Raw genomic sequence first — 18723 nt, 5'->3', positions numbered from 1 at the left:
AACAACGTATATTCTATTTTTGAGTAAATCTATATTCTATTTTTGAGTAAGCTTATATTACTTTAAAGTTGATACTTATAGGAAATAAAATCAATTAAATATAGTTTATTTTATTATTGAATGAGTTATTAAAGATGAAGTTGAGTCCTGGTCATGCGATTGCATTGTGAAAGAAACGGTGTGGAATCGACCAGAAAAGGTTGATCATCTAGCATATAATAATTTGTGTGTATTGCAAGGTTCTGGAATCATCAAAATGACAAGAAATTTGGCCAAGTCTTGGTAAAGTTACAAACACTGTACACAGAAAGATGTATATGGGACTACACGAACACGTGGCGTAAAAATCCTACCCTGGATTTTTACGATGTTTCATGACATATTTAGAATATGAAGGCATTTGAAGAGCCATGCTTTTCAGGGAACATGTCTTATCTGATGTTCTTCCACACTTGCATAATAAGAATGGTAACGCTCACAAATTATTTTTCACCTCTTCCCAGAACTCAACCTTCTCTTTAAAGCAATTTATGCAGCTAACATGCCATGAAAGTGGGCAATTTAGTGTTTTATAAAAATCAAATTTCACTAAATTGACTCTCTCCGGACCTATGAAATCGGCTAAGGGAAGTGGCTTTGTGCGTGACGTCAGAACCGGGATATGCTTCACGCTGCTACAGAGACTACATTAACTGCGATCTACATGCAAATGTTCATAGATTAGAGTGGATGTCAGTTCCACTCTCTCAAAACGATTTAATATTGCCTGAATGATCAATATCTGACATACAGTTGTCCTCTCCCGTCCTGAAACATATTCTTATGTCAATATTCATGTAATTATTGGCATTGAAAAAGTGACAATATCCGTAAAATAACTGTTTACAACTTAATTTTTTCACCGGCTTTAGCTTGCCAGCTGTGCTGTTAGTACGATATAGTAGTATGAAAAACCAACCTAGCTGTGTTTCAAAACAAAATTACCTTTAGTAGAATCATGTTCTGAGGTGGAATTTCCTGAGACATAACAGTGAATAATGTTTCTTCTCCATTTTCAGAAGAAAACTATAGTTACATAGAATACCGTATTTGCCGGCGATAAGGTCGCACCGCCGCATAGGCCGCACCCCAACTTTGACATTTCAAAGAGGAAAAAAAAAAAAAAAAGGGGGGGGGGGAAACGACAAACGGACAAAACAAAATAATCATAATTTTCTTGAAAACACTCTTTTTTTTTTACAAACTGATACCAAATTCATCAATATTCTTATAATTTACCGGAAGTTTAGCTAAAAAAGTGATCGCAGGCAGATTTGGTGTCCGATATATACCCCTACCACAATGTACAGTGTAATGCGAAACTGCATGAAATGGATAACAAAATGGCGACTTCGGATGGATGTTCGCAGCAGCTCTGTTAAACGGTCCCTTCCTTTACTTTTGCAATGCATTGGCACGAACTTAGATCAAGATCTATCGGCAAATGTTGTATTAGGACGTTTATTTTTGTCTTCATGTCAACAATGAAAGATAAAATTGTCGGTAAGATGTGTGGAAATGTCCTGTACCATAGTGGTATAGTTATTTTACCGTTCGTAGTCCCATATGTGCACATTCGTGCTGGTTTTGACTTTCTTTTTTAAATTTTTTTTTACTCTTTCGCCGTAAAGGCCGCACCCCAACTATTTGATATTTTCTCTTCCAAAAATACTGCGGGCTTTACGCCGGCAAATACGGTAGTGTATTTCTCTCTGTTTTGTTTTGGTTTGGTTTAGTTTTGTAAGGGTTTCGTCTATCGCGAAATGCAAATGATTACTGTGTGTGCAGTGCAGTGTTATTGTGAAAGTAGTTCCGTCATTCGCGCTAAATTCGAAGTTTTCTACATACACGATGTTGCACTAGAATTATGGCTGAAATTTCGACATGAATGAAGAATTTGTACAAAACAGCATTTTAATGGACTTCGAAGTATACAATTAATTGTAATGAATAAATTTAGCCACAAATCCTAGCAAAATAATTGATCTCGATAGTAAATAGTAGATCGTACGCGAACGCCAAGCGAATGTACGTTTACGTTTGTTTTGATGTGGGCGCAGGTAATGTAAATCAGCCAGCGATACTACGACTACCGGGACGTTCAATCAGGGGTATAGCTATTGCGGCTGCCAAGACCCGCACTTCTCGCGGATGAATCGTAACAACAGCAGAATCGCTCTATTTTTTCAGCAAATCTATATCCATGAAATATTCTTCGATTAGTTTGAATTTTATTTTATTCATAATAATAATTTAATCACCATTAACTGTTTTTTCCATAGTGGAAGAGGTAAATTCTTTGTCTGCATATGTCAAAGTGAAACTTCATTGTGCAATTGTGGTAAAAATCACCGACTCCCAAATCCCCATATATGCAGGCTTACTGCACGACACAGCGACCCGGAAGTGGCCCACAAGCCACGCCTCCCTTTTCCGGCGTCACAGCTTAAGGCCGATTCTGATGAAAATAGGGCGAATTTGTCCCAGAGAATAGGGTGACGTTTTCACCCAAATTTCGCTTTTACGGAAGTGTTATATTGTTTGAACGTAATTCAAGGTCATTTTATGGCTTATAAGCTTTCTGTAGATATGAATATCTTCCTATTTAGAGATCTCCTATGAATATCAACTTAAATTGTTGAACTCCTATTTAAATTGTTGAGCCCCTCTTTGAATTGTTGAACCCCTCTTTGAATTGTCACTTTGTTTATGTACAGACCACCTCTCTGGTATATGCCACTGGTGAAACAAAGATGGGAACAATAGGCGCGTCTTCATCATCTCGAGATTGCCAAATAGCCCGCTTTTTCTGATTTGGGAAATAATTATGAAGTTACAAATCGCGTCCTCATCAGCTCGAGATTCGACCTCGAAACTTGAAACTCAACCTTGAGAAATTAGCTCGAGATATTTTGCTCAGCGTTAGCGCATATTGCGAATCTTCGGTCTGGTGAAGACGCACCGGACAAATAGCTGGATTTTTTGCCAAATAGTGGGATATTTTGCAAACTGTCCCAATATATCTTGGGACGACAATCCCGACCAAATATCCCGCTAATTGCTACTTCGGTCTGAGGAAGACGCAAATTAGCTGGATAGTTTGCGATTGGGATAGTTCAAATAGCTGGATATTTGGCAATCTCGAGATAGTGAAGACAGGCCTAAAGAGACCCCTATTGTACAGGCCTTGCTTATGTCTTAAAGAGATGGTTCATTGAAATGTGGAAAATGGGCAAATTACACCTCTACAGATTGCTGAAAACATTTACAAAATGAGCAAAGTACATTTGAAGCCCTCACTGTTATGAGGAATAAATTAAATGCAATTTTGTTACCCTTTCCTGAACCAACTCACAAAGTGAATTGACGGCGTTATTTTACATGCGAAACGATGATGTCACAATATGAACAACCTACATCACACATTCGGGACAATGTTGGATACCCATTGCAATTTTCAGATATGGTCTGGGAAGGCAAAGGACATTTTGCATGCTGACCTAACGACTCTTTTGGAGTAAAGTAGGCGACAAATTTACATAGAATTGTCCAGATATTCATTACAAAAATGTGTGATTAGACTGATTAATTTACATTTTTGATAAATTAAGTCGTAGGACCTGATAAACCGAGAGAAACAGATCAGTCCGGTTTGCGATTCACGGCTAGCTCGAGCGCCGGGCTACGGGCTAGGCTGGCTAGCAAGCTGCGCTAGATGCACGCATACTACGTACGTTCGACACACAGAGTACGCACGGACAGCTACTAGCTACGGGAAACTTGAACGCTACATATACATTGACGATATTCACTCCCTTTTTGGAAGTTATATACCATTTATCTAGACTAAAGTCAGATTAAGAACCAAAACCATGCCATGGAGGAGCCTTCTTCTATCTCCTCAAAACTAAAATCAAGTATGTTTTCGTCCATATCCATATATATTTCCAGGGGATTTTGATGAAGGTAAACAGCGTTAGGTATAAATGGGTACGGTACCCATGTGAATAGCACGCAAACTGCATCTCGCACCGTCGTCAATCATTTCAGCTGAGCGGCCCGCTGTTCATATTGTGTCGTCACTTCAAAAATCTGCTGACTTACGATGTTTTCGGGGCGTTGAGTGGATTGATTTTTCGTCAAGTTCAATCAAGTTTTTATGAATTTCGCTCGAATGTACAAGTTACACAAATGTAATGATTTTACTCAGTGTAATTTTTCGATTGCAATGATACCAAATTCAGTCAAGTTTGAAATCAATAAAGCATCTCTTTAAACCCAGACCCCTCCTAAATTCGGAGAGTACATAAATCATGAATGACCAGTGGATACATTTGCTGGTACTCCTTTGTTTTGGGGATAGGGAATGGTGGGTTTGTTTGCCTGGTTTGCAGGAAGATTGGCTTTCTTGTTGAGAGCAAGTTTAGGCATCAAGGCAGATAGACGTGTAATTTAACTTCCCCCAGAAGTTAACTATGTTGCAGCTTTTTAAGACCTGCCTTCATTTTATATCTTAACAGAGTTCCACCATGGTTCCACCATGGTTCCATTTTCCTTGGGACTGCTGTCCGTTGTCCAGGCAACGCTCTCCGCCTGGTCGATGTACTTAGGACTATATTGAATGACGACTCATGTTTATCATTTGTACTTTACGTGAACATATATTCTTTTCTTCTATTCATTGATATTTTTTCTACGGTACAGTGTAGTTTATTTTTCTCCTTCTCTATCATTTATTGTATACCTGTACAACACATTGTAAAGCTTTGCATGCAAGCTGTTTTGTAAGAATTGTTTGTTTGAAATCGAAAATGCCAGTTGTCACACTGGGAATTTATTATTGGTGTACCTTTGGAAGCATTTGCATAAAATATATGTTTCAGACTTATGTATTTTAATGGATCTCTGTGTTTAATAATCTTGATTAATTGAACCGGCGCAGGCATAAAACGCCTGTGTAACAAATAGAGGCACTGCCCGGATGTTAAATTTTCTTAGAAAATTATTGTTGTTTTTCCGAAAGGAAAATTCTGATTAGATAATACATTTTTAAAATTGCTTTTAATTGAGTACTAGGTTCTCTTACTCTCTCTTTGCTTGGAAGAGATTAACAATATTCTATGTATGATATTTGTTTTTTATTGCCACAACTTGTAAAACACTAAGTTGGACATAGCGTGTAATTGAAAGTGGTCTTAATAATTGAAGTGTGACCTAATCAATTTCGTTGCTGTTGTTCAGGTCAAATCAGTAGCAGCCCTACTACTGACAGGCGCTAACAGTAAATAAAGGGGTAGCTTGTCCAGCTCAGTTGTTATCCATTACGAAAGGCTATCGTTAAAACTATACCCCACCACTATAACACAGGAATCAATGTAAATCTGGTGGGGTATCAGAACCCCAATTTTGTTTCTCTCGTTAAAACTTTGAGAGAGCTACTACTATAACACAGGCACCAATGTAAATCTGGTAGGGTCTCACAACCCCAATTTTGTTTCTCTCGTTAAAAACGTGGACAGAGCCTTGAGGCTCTGCGTGAGAGATTATGATATGGGATTGCAGCTGGACTCTTCATCATCTTACGTAATACTAGTGTAAACAAACTCTTACTGGGGCTCGGCCTGAAAGGAAATGAGAAGTAGGAAAAAATATTTTACTTGTTTTAAGATATTTTCATGTCCAAAAGTCACTAATAATTTAGATGAAAACCAAAATGAAAGTTCGAACGCAGCAAAATGACCCAGAATTGGCGATAAACAACAATTTTAATTGTGAAAATTAGCACTCTTTCTCTCTTCCTCTCTCCCTCTATCATGCTTATCTCTCTATCCCTCTCTATCACCCCGTCAAGGTCTCGGCAGGGGGATTACATTGTTAGCTCTAGGAGTAGTGAAAGGCAAATGGGGGTTTCAATTTTCATCATGCGTGATTTCTCATATTTTGTTATTTCAATATTCTCATCATTTAATTATTTTTGTCTTCTATAAATCCTGATTGGTGTTTTAAATGGTACATTTAATCACCTCAATATCTTAAACTATTTTGTTTACCCTGTTTTTGTATAGTTTAGCTTTATAATCTTTTTAAAGATGTCTGACTCTAAGGCATCCAGAACCATGGGCATCTTGAGGAGAAATCTCGGCTCCTGCAGCAAGAAAGTGAGGGAAACCGCCTACAAGACCCTAGTTCGGCCTCAACTTGAATACTCCTCATGTGCATGGAATCCACATAAACGGCGTAATACCAACTTGCTGGAAGGAATCCAGAGGCAAGCTGCACGTTTTGTCACCCAAGACTTTAGAAGGACATCGAGCGTCTCAGACATGATTTCTCTACTGGCCTGGAATACTCTTGAACAACGAAGAATCTTTGCCCAGTGTGGAATGTTCTTCAAAATCCACAAGAACTGGTATTCACCCAGTCTTGCACCAGAGAGAGCTACGTGGACACACCACACACCCATTTATTTTTCACCAGCTTCCCTGCAGAGTGGACTGCTATAAGTACAGTTTTTTCCCCCGAGTTATTCCCATATGGAACAGACTCCCAGCAGTAGCTGTAACATCTAGCTCGATTGCTGGTTTTCAGACCTCCGCAGTCCCGTCCATCATAGCCATGATGGGCATGCCCACCAGGGCCCTGTAGGGAGGGAAGCCATGAAGCCGACATTAATGTTCTCACCAGATGCACCCTACTTCTTCGTACTCTCCAGTTTACATGTCTTCTTCTGCACAATGTCTGGCTTCTTTTACTTGCACGCATAACACACTCACACACTACCACTATTACTCCACCCTGGACAGCTGTCAACGTAGCTTTTTGGGTGCAACAAATTCAAGATTCAAGATTCAAGGCAGAGCTAGTGAAGTTTCTGGCCGAACAGGTGGCCAAAGAAGAAGAGTCCCATAAGAGTTCAACCATGGTTCCACCATTGTTCCACCATGATTCCACTTCCATTTCCCTCGGGACAAGAGTTGGGACTGCTGTCAGTTGTTCAGGCAACGCTCTCCGCCTGGTAGATGTATTGAGTACTATATTGAATGACGACTCATGTTTATTATTTGTACTTTATATGAACATATATTCTTTTCTTCTATTCCTTGATATTTTTCTCCTTCTCTATCATTTATTGTGTACTTGTACAACACATTGTAAAGCTTTGCATGTAAGCTATTTTGTAAGAATTGTTTGTTTGAAATAGAAAATGCCAGTTGTCACACTGGGAATTTATTATCGGTGTACCTTTGACACTGAATATTAATAAATACCTCTTTGGAATCATTGGCACAAAATATATGTTTCAGACTTATGTATTTTAATGGATCTCCGTGTTTACTAATCTTAATTAATTGAACCGGCGCAGGCATAGAAGGCCTGTGTAACATACAGTATATATTAGAATAATAGTAACATTGCAGTACAGCATACTTGAAAGAATGATAAAGGTGAATTGAAAATGTGGAGGGGAACTGCAATTCTAACAAACTGTTTTCAATGCATACCAAATGAAATATAAAATATTGTCTCAAAAAGGTTGACATGCAATAACTATTTAAAAGTCTCTTCTGTAATTGCCAAAGAAATCAAATATCTCAGCTGTAAGAGTGATTGCTTGCATAGAACTTGATGATGCTTTGGTGAACTCATGTGGGAAGACACAAAACGTCTGCTGTGGCGTGATATGACAAAGTCGTATATTATGATCAAGACGTTTCTCTGATTTCAAAGGGTTTCATCTCTTTTTGTCCATTGTAAGAAGAAAAATTAAAGCCACCCACACACCCTAAAACCATAATTTGTATAAAGCATTTACAGATGTTTGTAAAAGGCCTGGGAAATATGAGATCAAGTTTGAAATATTGATGTTTATTCAGGGACAGTAACATACCAAACTCTCTGGAAACTATTCTGATGTTGTTCTGACATTGCTTGATAAAAGAACGTTCCCATTGCTATTCACCCTTTTGACATCCTGCCGTGTATTGCGGTGCGCAACCTCTTGCGTATCTGAAAACACACTGTCGTACATATGCGCAAGACTACTATGTGCTAGGATGTACGCAATACTGTTCTTCTATGTGAAGATTCCTGTGAAGGAATTGGGTCCAGGCCCTCGAGGGGAATATGAATTTATGGTCAATTAGATTCAGCTCGTTTGGTAGAGATGACATGTTTGAACTCTGATCTCTCAGCTTCCACAATTTGCCTCAAATGACAAAGACATTTTAGTTAATCTTTTTTTTTCTTCTTCACTGGTCGCTTTTCTCATTGTTAAATCTAGTGTGTTTTGAAAAAAGCTACACCATTATCATGAAAATTGATCAGGGCCCCGTCTGATAAAGAGTTGTGATTCATCCAAATCAATCAGTCCTCCAATCAATCGCATGTTTGCAGTTTCCTATGTCTTTTGTAAGTGGTTATTGATTGATTGATATCAATTCGCAACTGTTTGTAAGACGGGGCCAAGGTATTTGATTGACCTGATAGTTATCCACCCTAGACACCATTTACGTCTAATGACAACAATTTTGAAATAATGTTTTGCCCTTATCACTCTACTCGCTGGTGAATCTAGTGAGTTTCGGTCTGTCATTATGAAGAAAAATTGTACCTCAGATATTAAAATTACTTTATAAAGTAATCATTAAAAACAGAATTGTTCTAGACATACAGTATGTACATGATGAACATGTATCCAAAAAGCGAGTTAGTTCAAAAACATCAATTGGTTCATAAATCTGAATAGCACCAGGTGTCTTTCTTTCCATTATTTTACAATTCATGAAAATCTTGTAACTTTACAGTGCAATCTTTATTGAGATTTATGACATTTTTATTAAGAATTATGAGATTTATTTGAGGATGTCAGGTATAGATTCAATAGTTATAAAAACAGTCGTATTTCTTCATATTGAAATGCTTTACAAACAAAAAATGTTTTGGTTTCATGATAATTGGGCCCCTCCATTAAAAATGCTTCAGGTTGAACTCTCAGGAGAGGTAGGAAATAAGGCCAAGGCCAAACTAGATGTTCTTTTCTTGAGCTCATCAGGGTTTGTAAATACCCTTGCTACCCATCAAACTGTCAATGTGTAATGCACACTCTCACATCCATCCATCCATTCCTTTCAATCAAAGAATGGCTTGGGAATTGTGCAATAATGACAAATGCTTCAATGACAATCGCTCCATGGTCAAATACATAACATAAATCAAAGTCCCTTCATTTTTCCTTCTATTTATTTTGTTACTTTTTAAATTTTATGGTGGTATCATGCGGCATCCCACAGGGAACAGAGTTAGGACCAGTCCTTTTTTTTGTATAATCCTTGTTAATGATGCTGTATGTATCCCAACTTCAACCCTGGATGAAACATACATACACTGTAGGCACAGTACTTAAATGTCCTCATGTCCAATGGGCCAGCTATGCATTTTGTGTTAATACACTTAATTTAGTCCATGTGGAGGTTTTAATCACGATTTAGACCTTGGGTTAAGGTAGCTTAGAGAAATGGAGTTGCATGAAAAGACGCTTCTGTTTTCGTGCCATTACATTTTGCTAAACTGCCTAAAAGAAATCTCCTTTGTGACTGTTGGCCTATATCTTTCAAGATATAGAGCACAGACCACAGAGGTAATGTTAATCAAGCCTAAATCTGATCACCGGTAGGGGACCGGTGGGCAGAGGGGCTTTGATTTCAGCTGATGAACATTTGAAAGATGTGTATGCTTCTAGGAATTCTGATTCATAAGGCAACCATCAGCTGGTTTGGATGTTGAGCAAAATGAAACGTCAAAGGTCAACTTCAGTGACCCTTGACCTCTGAACTGATTTCTACCTGCAAGAATTCCTTTGATCTGATATCTTATTACTTAGGACCATAATGATATGGATGAAAAAGTTTTCTTTATTTAACCCTGAAAGCGCAATTGGCAGTTTTTAACACTCCTATTCTAATAAAGTATCAAAAACAGTCAAGAACATTTCTTTTTCTTCTTCTTGAAATTGAAAGTAGGCTCATAAACAGATAATCCAAGCCTATACATGTATGCTGTCCTCTGAAAACATTCAAGCTAATTTTAAACGAAAGGGATAATAAGTTGTTCCAAGAATATTAAACCTGTTGCACTTTAAATAGAAAACCACAGTTTCTCTAAAAGTTTCATTTACAGTTGTGAGATGCCAAACAATTGTGAGGTACAACAAATTCTTACCAGCAGGCCCCCCCCCCCCTTCCAAAAAAAAAGAACACTTTCCCCCCATAAATTGTTTATCTTTACACAATGGATTTCCAAAGATATTTTGAGCTTATCATTTTATGAGGAAACAGGACCATACTGAATGTGTGAGCAATGTTCTAGTGGATTATGCTGGTAATTTAATTAAACTGTATTATATTTCTTTTCCAAGAATTATTCTGTTTTTTTGTGTGTGTTCTACTTTACTTTTTTTTATAATACAGATGCTCTAATGTGATCTCTTTTTTCTTTCTTCACAAGTGCACTTTGAGCATTTGATTTTAAGTGCATTCGGCGCCTTACTAATCTCATATATTGTTATTATTATTATCATTATCAATGTTTTTGTTTGTTCATTTTTTTTTAACCACCACCTTCTTTTGATTTTTGTTATCCTCCTTAGATGAGCTGACTGGAAGTGGAGTGGTCAGCAGACCCACTATCCTCTACATCATTGTTCCCGCGGTAACGGTCATCGTTGTCATCCTCCTCATCTGTGGGTGCGTGTGCTTCTGTTGGAGACAGACCAAGTCTCAGCGCTATGGGGGCGTGGCTAGCAGGACCAGGCCTAGTGAGGTGGTGGCCCTACAACAGAAACTACAGGTCAGTTCAGGCAATATGTTTGAGACTGTTGATGTTAACTGCCTGTATCCCTATATGAATTATGAAATTACATGTACTAGACTGGCACAGTACATAGCATACATTAAACTCAAAAAGATATTGAAATACTGGCTTTACGCTGGAATATGCATCTTTGAATTTTTTAACACTTGCCATGCTACTCAAATGAATACATACATGTCACCCTAATGCCGGAAAGATGTTCAGACACTAGTTCAAATATATTTTTGGATGAATCTGTATGGGCCTCGTTTTTAGTTTAATCATTGATTTTTCCAAATCAGATGAAATTCTATGTTTAGATACATGTATATTCATTTGAGTGGCTTTAACTTGGATAGAGACAGTGCAGTTAGATAAGTTCTTGCATGTCTGTTTGTCCTCTCCTTTTCTTATATATATTACATTGTTTTGTCTCATTTCTGTCTGTCATCAGGTAAAGGAGATTCCATTGGCAGCCATCAAGTTCAGCGAGGCCCTTGGGGATGGCACGTTTGGCAAGGTATGGCGAGGAGAGCTGATGGGTCTAAACAACCAGTACAGCTGTACATCCATCGTCATCAAGACATTGGACAAGGAAGCGAGCCCCGCCCTTCAGCAGGACTATCGTAACGAGACCAGTGTGATGGCGTCCCTCAACCATCCCAACATCATCACTCTCTTAGGGGTCTGCACCAAGGAGAAGCCCAACTGTATGTTGTTTGAGTTCTTACCTCATGGTGATCTGCATGAATTCCTAGTCAGGCACTCTCCTAATTCAGACGTTGGCTTCGGGAGCGGAGACGACGACACCCAGTCCTCCTTGGATGCCTCAGATTTCTTGAACATCGCCATCCAGATCGTATCTGGCATGGATTATCTCTCTAGCAGGCATTTTGTCCATAGGGACCTTGCTGCTAGGAACTGCATGGTTGGCGAGCACCATCAGATTAAGATCACTGATTTTGGTCTGGCAAGGGATATTTATTCAGGGGATTACTATAGGATGCCCTCGCAGGCCGTTCTGCCAATCCGCTGGATGTCTCCGGAAGCTATCATGTTCGGTCGCTTCACGGTGGAGAGCGATATCTGGTCCTTTGGTGTGGTGTTATGGGAGATTTACTCGTACGGCTTGCAACCGTTCTATGGTTATAACAATAATGAGGTGATAGAGATGATCCGAACCCGTCACATCCTGCCCAGCCCTAGCGGTTGCCCTCAGTACATCTATGCACTCATGACAGAATGCTGGAGTGAAATACCTGCTAGGAGACCTCCTTTCAAGGTCATCTCCACACGCCTCCGAGCATTAGACACTGTACCTATGCACACGCAAAACGGTAACATATACGGCAACCCCGCCGCGAACTTTAACCCCCAGTACAGCGGGCTGTACTCTCCGCAAACGCACTGCAGCTCCGAGGGCAAGAAAAGTCACGGGTCGTCGGGGGGCAGCAGACACTCTCAACCCAAAATGGGTCTCGCTGACAAAGCCATGTCGGAGACCTCTAGCTCATCACATCATACAAGATCAACAGGACATGGTAAATCAGAAAAGGTGGAACAAACCGCTGTATAATAACCACTTATGTTGTCTCTTTATGATATATGCACTTGTATAAAGTTGTACTGGAATACACAGTAATTGTAACTCTCTCGTAATGCTTTGGTCTAGAATTGTCTCTATATTGCAATGTGTGAAGGCTAGAAAATAAGTTCTGCAAGTAGTTTTTCTAACGACAAAGAAATTTAAAAATGTATATTTGTGTGAATGCACTAGCATACTTGTAGGTAAATAGAGCTGATATTTGCTTCCTTGTGGCTTCATGATGTACTTAAGCAAAGGCAAAACCAAAGAATATTATCCTATGCTTATATTAAACTTTGCAACTCCGTCCTTCATTTTGTACTTGTTTTCAACCGAGTATTCCCCCTCAGTATGCTATATCATGTAGATACAAGTCAGGTATTCAAACTATGCACTGTATTGAAAGGATTCAGTTATACTTCATAATTTTACAATTTATTTATTGAATTTGATCATTTGCTTGTGATCAACATAGATCCTTTTCAAGTGAGCATTGATAACGATTCAAACCCCCTAAGAAGTATTCGCGATGTAATGTCTGGTCATAGATTATCATTTTTTTGTGGATAACTATTCAGAAAAATCAATTGATATATACACCACGTATTTCTGACCACTCAAAAAACTTGAAAAGTAAAGCATATAATTATCATTGAATTATCTTGGTTTATACATCTATCTAGAACTGAATTTCTTAAATGCTCTAACAAGGGAATGTCCCTTTTCCCTATAAATTTTGTAGGTCTAACAGTTTGTAAAAAAAATATTTTGCAATTGAAAATTTGTACATGCATATTTAAACCAAAATCCTATAAAAATCATGTTTATAATCCACTGTAACATTGCTACAGAGAAATTCCAGTTAGTCATCATGTAAGGGAGTGATCTGATAGAGAGAGCAGGAAATCTAAGCTGCCGAATTCCTTCTAAAAGCACACCAGAAAATATATTCATAGACGTAGACTAGATTATTGGTGTGGATGTACTAACAATCAACTTCTTAAAACCCTCAAAGCTTTTCTAACTTTGTCGGTTTCCAGGTGTGATTCACATTTGCCAAAAAATGAACTCAGTTTTTCTCATCAGTTTTCTTCAACCAAGAAAAGTATGAATAAATCTTGTTTGATTTGATTTGCCAAATTGTATATAGAGCTTTTAAAACTAATGTGGTAGTTATTCTCACATTTTATTTTCAATTTGATTTTTCATTATAATACAGAATATAAATGACTGTAATTTCATTTATGATTGTTTAATTTTTTAACAGAGTAGAAACAGAGTTGTCAATGGACTTTTATGACGCCTACATGGAGTATTAATAAGAAGGTTTAATTTTCTTTTTCGCAAAATTAGGTTTACAAAGCAACATTTCTAAACAGTACAGGCCATTCTCTCTATATGAAATCATTCAGGCTTCACTATCATCAAGAATTAAAAAAAAAAATTCATTAAAATGTTTGATTACGTATTCATACCAAGAATCTTGACGGACTAAAACTGATTTGTCGGCCAGAAAAGTTTCCTATTTTTTTAAAAGGTGCAAAATTCCTGATTTTACGGATTGACTCATGGTGCCCCGTAATGTGTTTATTTTGCCAAAATGTTATATCTTTATATTTGTTGATTTGCTACTTTAGCTAGCCGTATGCCAAGGTTTATTAGAATCATGAACTCAGTAAAGTGACTGGAAAATTTGCCAAATATGCTTTTTATATAAACTCATCCTTTTTCTGTGAAGAAAATGTTTAGGTTAATGCTCTGTTTAGGTTGTTACAGGGTCAACTCTAAAAATAGTCACACACAGATTATAGGGATGCCAACCTGACCTCATTCTCAAAAAAACATTCATTTTATTTATCTAAACCTCATGCAAAGCTAGTAGTCTATTCATTTATTAGAATAATGATATTTGGAAAGCTTTTATTTCAAAAAAGTTTAATGTACAACATCTATACACCTGTATGCTATTGTTTCAAAGAGTTATAAGAGCTTACAGATAACCAACAACAGCTCATCCATTTTAAGCTCCACTGCACTACTTATAGCTACTTGGGCCCTCTATATAGCAAACAATGCCTAAGCGGTGCCTGTTGGTCCCCATGATCCTCTTTTTCTTATATTAATTGAGAGCTGATTTAATGAAATAACTATCTATCAGTGACCTTGCAGGGAGGTCTAATCCCCCTGGCCAAACTAGTAGAGACTGGCTTTAAAGGGAATGCAAGCAAGCTACTCTAGTAGAAAGTAGAACCATTAGAGAAGCATACTGATGAAATTGAATGAAATAGGACAACAAATGAGAAAGTTATGATTTTTTAAAAGTTGCAACCACTATAGATATGGACTCTTCAAATTGGCTGAATCAGTAATTTCTCTGTGGTGTAGTGGCAGACAACTTTCCCATTTGTTCCAGCACACTAAATGACTACAATTTCAGCAATATCAAAGTAAAAGGTTACAGAATGTGATACACTGATTGGCATTATCAGGGATTTGTACATCGTTAGTGATTAGTAATTATTATTCTTTGTTCTCAGACCTTAATTATGTACCCCAATATTTCTCTTTCAGACAGTGTGTGGAGTTAAGAAAAACATTCATTAATAGTATTTATGTAATTACAATACTTCCAAACTTTTTGTTTTAAATCAAAATATAAGATTGATGAAAATCTCACATCACACCCCTCCTGCCAAGGCATTATCAAATTAAATCTGAGCAAGATGCTGTCATACTATTTCTTTGGTGAAAAAACTAAATATATATTTATATCTTATGTTGTAACTGTATGTGATATTTAAATATTGACTGTATTTAAGCTGAAATTATACCTCAAGGCTGTGCATTTATTTGTCATTTTTTTGTGTATCTGTCCTATTTTCTTGTTTTTTTAGTGCCTCAGCTACTAGTGATGGTACTGGAGCCACTTGTTATTAATATTTATTGGTATTTATTTACACATGGTTCATCTTTTAGACTGCTTCGTTCTTTTACTATGGATGGCTTTAGTGCAGGTTACATACGTACTATTATTGTTTTTATATGTTTTAACCAGTGCTACCAAGTTTACCAAATTTGTATATCTCTTTTTTTTTAATGGTTTGTATCATCATTTCTGTCATCATTCAATTTGATACAAATGGTTCTCCATGATGTAAAAGTTTGCAATTCTGGAACTTTTTAAAAATTTGATTTCCAGGAGAAAGACAAGCTTTCCTTAGTCCCAATGTTAGATCAATATAAAAATCTGGGCTGTTTAAACCATGTATTGCATTGAAAGAGTTAAATGATTCGTTCCCTCAAAACAATGATGGAACATAAAGGTCACTTAGTATCCATTGACACATATTTTAACAGAGAATGTTTGATGTTATTCACTTGAAGCTGGAGCTGAAATGTGTCACATGGATGTATTTATTATGTTTGCATTAAGAAATATATTTTCAATTAAATCATGCATTTATGGCAATTATATACTACCTGGATTTTTGGTATAAATACATGGTATTCAATGTTACCTTTTTTCTAAAATAAAGAATGAAATTTGGCTATGGACCTTGCAACAGACAAGCCCTGAACTAACCATTTTGAATAAACGTCTATTTGAATTCACTTCTGGCTCCTTCATGATTCAGGTGAAATGGTGCAAGTAGAGTTATACAAGAAATGAAATATAATGAAATATATCTGTGAAAAAAATATTCAAACATGGTATGAAATTTATTGATGCCTGTCTGTATCTTTTGGGGCTTGTAGATATCACTAACATGCATGGAAGGAGAGATGGGCAATCCATTATGTGTCTAGGAATTATCATGAACAATAACATGATATTTGAGTAAATGAGTTGCCTTTTATATAATGCTAGCTACAGATGTATGTATGCTGTGAATAGGTAAATATCTTTGTCAAAATCTGGTACACTGTGTAAATGTTTTTTATTACTATTTATGAACTCATGTATATAGTTTTGTATATTTTATTTCAAAGGTGTCATGTTTAAATGTCAAATACAAATCACTTTCATTATGTAGAAAAATGCTAATTTTATGTACTTGCTTTATATTGTCATCAAAGTGCTTGAGCTAAATATGAAAAATATTATTCTATGAACGGCATGGAAAACGTCTTTATTCTGAAATGTCCCTTGATTTTGAAAGCAAATGTCCATTTATACCTCATGTAAATGAGCTTTCATTTTTAATGTAGACTATTTTCCTTCTAATGCATATGTATTATATATGCATATTTTAGGAAGATAATTTTTTAGCTAGCCTAACATGACATTAACTAAAGGACTAGCAATGTTACTGGTTATACTTATGTGAAACATCATTCGTAATGATGACAGTAATTATGAGTTTATTTTATTGATAATGCCGAATCTAATTGAATGAGACAACATATTTCTCTTGTCGCAATTTAAAAAAGTGTCTAACCTAGGTGCATGCTGTAGCTACTAATGAGTTACCGGTGAAAATTGAGATTACACACAAATATTCTAGGATTTCTAGGATTTCGTAAAATTTGAAGAGGTGACATTAAAAAAAAGTCTTTCTTTACCTTCTACTGATTTATATAAAGTAAACTATGAAACTACAGACTCTTCAACAATTCTCTTGCTGATTAAATCGTTGCCGCATTGTCGAATTCTTTGAGGAGCTCTGATTTTAATTCAATTACCGTAGTCGATCATTCTTATGAGAATTTTATTCACCCTAAGCGAGTTGAATTTGAGTCATAAAGTGGAGACAAGTGAGCTTCCCATCTCAACTTTTTGGACAACCTCATACCAAATATCATTCCTACTATGGATAGGGTATCAGAGATTGCATAACATCCCCCCCCCCCCAGGAATCAGTCTTTTATCAGGAAACCTGATTTTCAGTACCGACCTGTAGTAAAAGATGCACAAATCAAATAACTGGTGAAAACAGGGTGTTTATGGTCATTCTTATGCACATTATCAGTTTTTAGCATCCAGAGCAATTGAATGGAATAAGATTTTAGGAGTGCTGTTTAGTTACATAGAAACATAGCATGCTTTTCTGAGTACATTGACACCCTCTGGATCAGGACTTGAATGCTATTACATGATATTCATTGGATAGAATTCATTAATAGTGGCAATTATATGCATTAAATGAAAGAAATTGCTCAAAATGTCATGTAGAGTGTAGAGAAAACAAAATGGCTTGATCGGACGAATCTCTATGAGCTGTCTGGTGTAACTGCCCATACAACCATGCCCTTATTTATGGGTCTATTTACTTGTATTGCTTGTAAGTCTATCCTTGTAACTTTCTTTTCTGAACTTGATGCGTATGGAAGTGTGCATATCAGTATTGAGAAGAGGAATTAAAGACGCAAAGGAATATTTTCAAATGTAAAATAATCTGAATTGTTGTGCTTTCTTGTATTTGGTGGGAATGGATGTGTAGTATGAGAACTGTGTTACCATGGCCATATATGACTGGCGAAAATTCAGATAATGTGGTGGTGGTGGTGATGATGATTATGATGATGTTGATGATTAAGATGATGATAATGATGATGGAGGTGGTGGCGGGCGAGATGAGGATTATGATGATAGTGGTGGTGGTGATGGTGATGATGACGATGGAGGTGGTGGCGGGGATGATGAGGATTATGGTCATGGTGGTGGTGGTGGTGGTGGTGATGATTAAGATGACAATGCTGATGGAGGTGGTGGCAGGGGTGATGAGGATTATGATGATGGTGGTGGTGGTCATGGTGGTGATGGTGGTGGTGATGATGATGGAGGTGGTGGCGGGGGTGAAGAGGATTATTATGATGATGGTGGTGGTGGTGGTGATGATGATTAAGATGACGATGACGATGGAGGTGGTGGCGGGGTGATGAGGATTATGATGGTGGTGGTGGTGGTGGTGATGGTGATGGTGATGATGATGATGGAGGTGGTGGTGGCGGGGTGATGAGGATTATGATGATGGTGGCGGGTTGATGAGGATTATGATGGTGGTGGTGGTGGTGGTGATGATGATGATGATGATGATGATGATGATGGAGGTGGTGGCGGGGGTGAAGAGGATTATGATGATAGTGGTGGTGGTGGTGGTGGTGATGATGATTATGGCGGAAGTGTTGGTGGTGATGATGATACTTATGATGATGGTGGTGGGGGTGATGAAGATGATGATGATGATAGTGGTGGTGGTGTTGAGGATGATGATTAAGATGATGGTATTGCTAATTGTGAAGATGATTTT

At 37.3% G+C, this 18723-nt stretch overlaps 1 protein-coding gene across 2 annotated transcripts in view; it reads left to right on the top strand.

The window, feature by feature from the left end:
• Window positions 1–17864, top strand: part of LOC587652 (inactive tyrosine-protein kinase transmembrane receptor ROR1) — a 63790-nt gene extending 45926 nt beyond the window's left edge. For both annotated transcript variants that reach the window (XM_030988364.1, XM_787366.5), the window contains exons 11-12: window positions 10685–10884; window positions 11342–17864. In XM_030988364.1, the coding sequence (XP_030844224.1) occupies window positions 10685–10884; window positions 11342–12463 (1322 nt within the window). In that variant the 3' untranslated portion in view covers window positions 12464–17864. The remainder of the gene's footprint in view (window positions 1–10684; window positions 10885–11341) is intronic.
• Window positions 17865–18723: the final 859 nt, after the last annotated feature.

The sequence above is a fragment of the Strongylocentrotus purpuratus genome, unplaced genomic scaffold (genome assembly GCF_000002235.5).
Source record: "Strongylocentrotus purpuratus isolate Spur 01 unplaced genomic scaffold, Spur_5.0 spur5_contig_840, whole genome shotgun sequence".
NCBI classification, from domain to species: Eukaryota; Metazoa; Echinodermata; class Echinoidea; order Camarodonta; family Strongylocentrotidae; genus Strongylocentrotus; species Strongylocentrotus purpuratus.
Note: the sequence above shows the minus strand (reverse complement) of the source record. Positions and strands in the feature narration are given on the sequence as shown.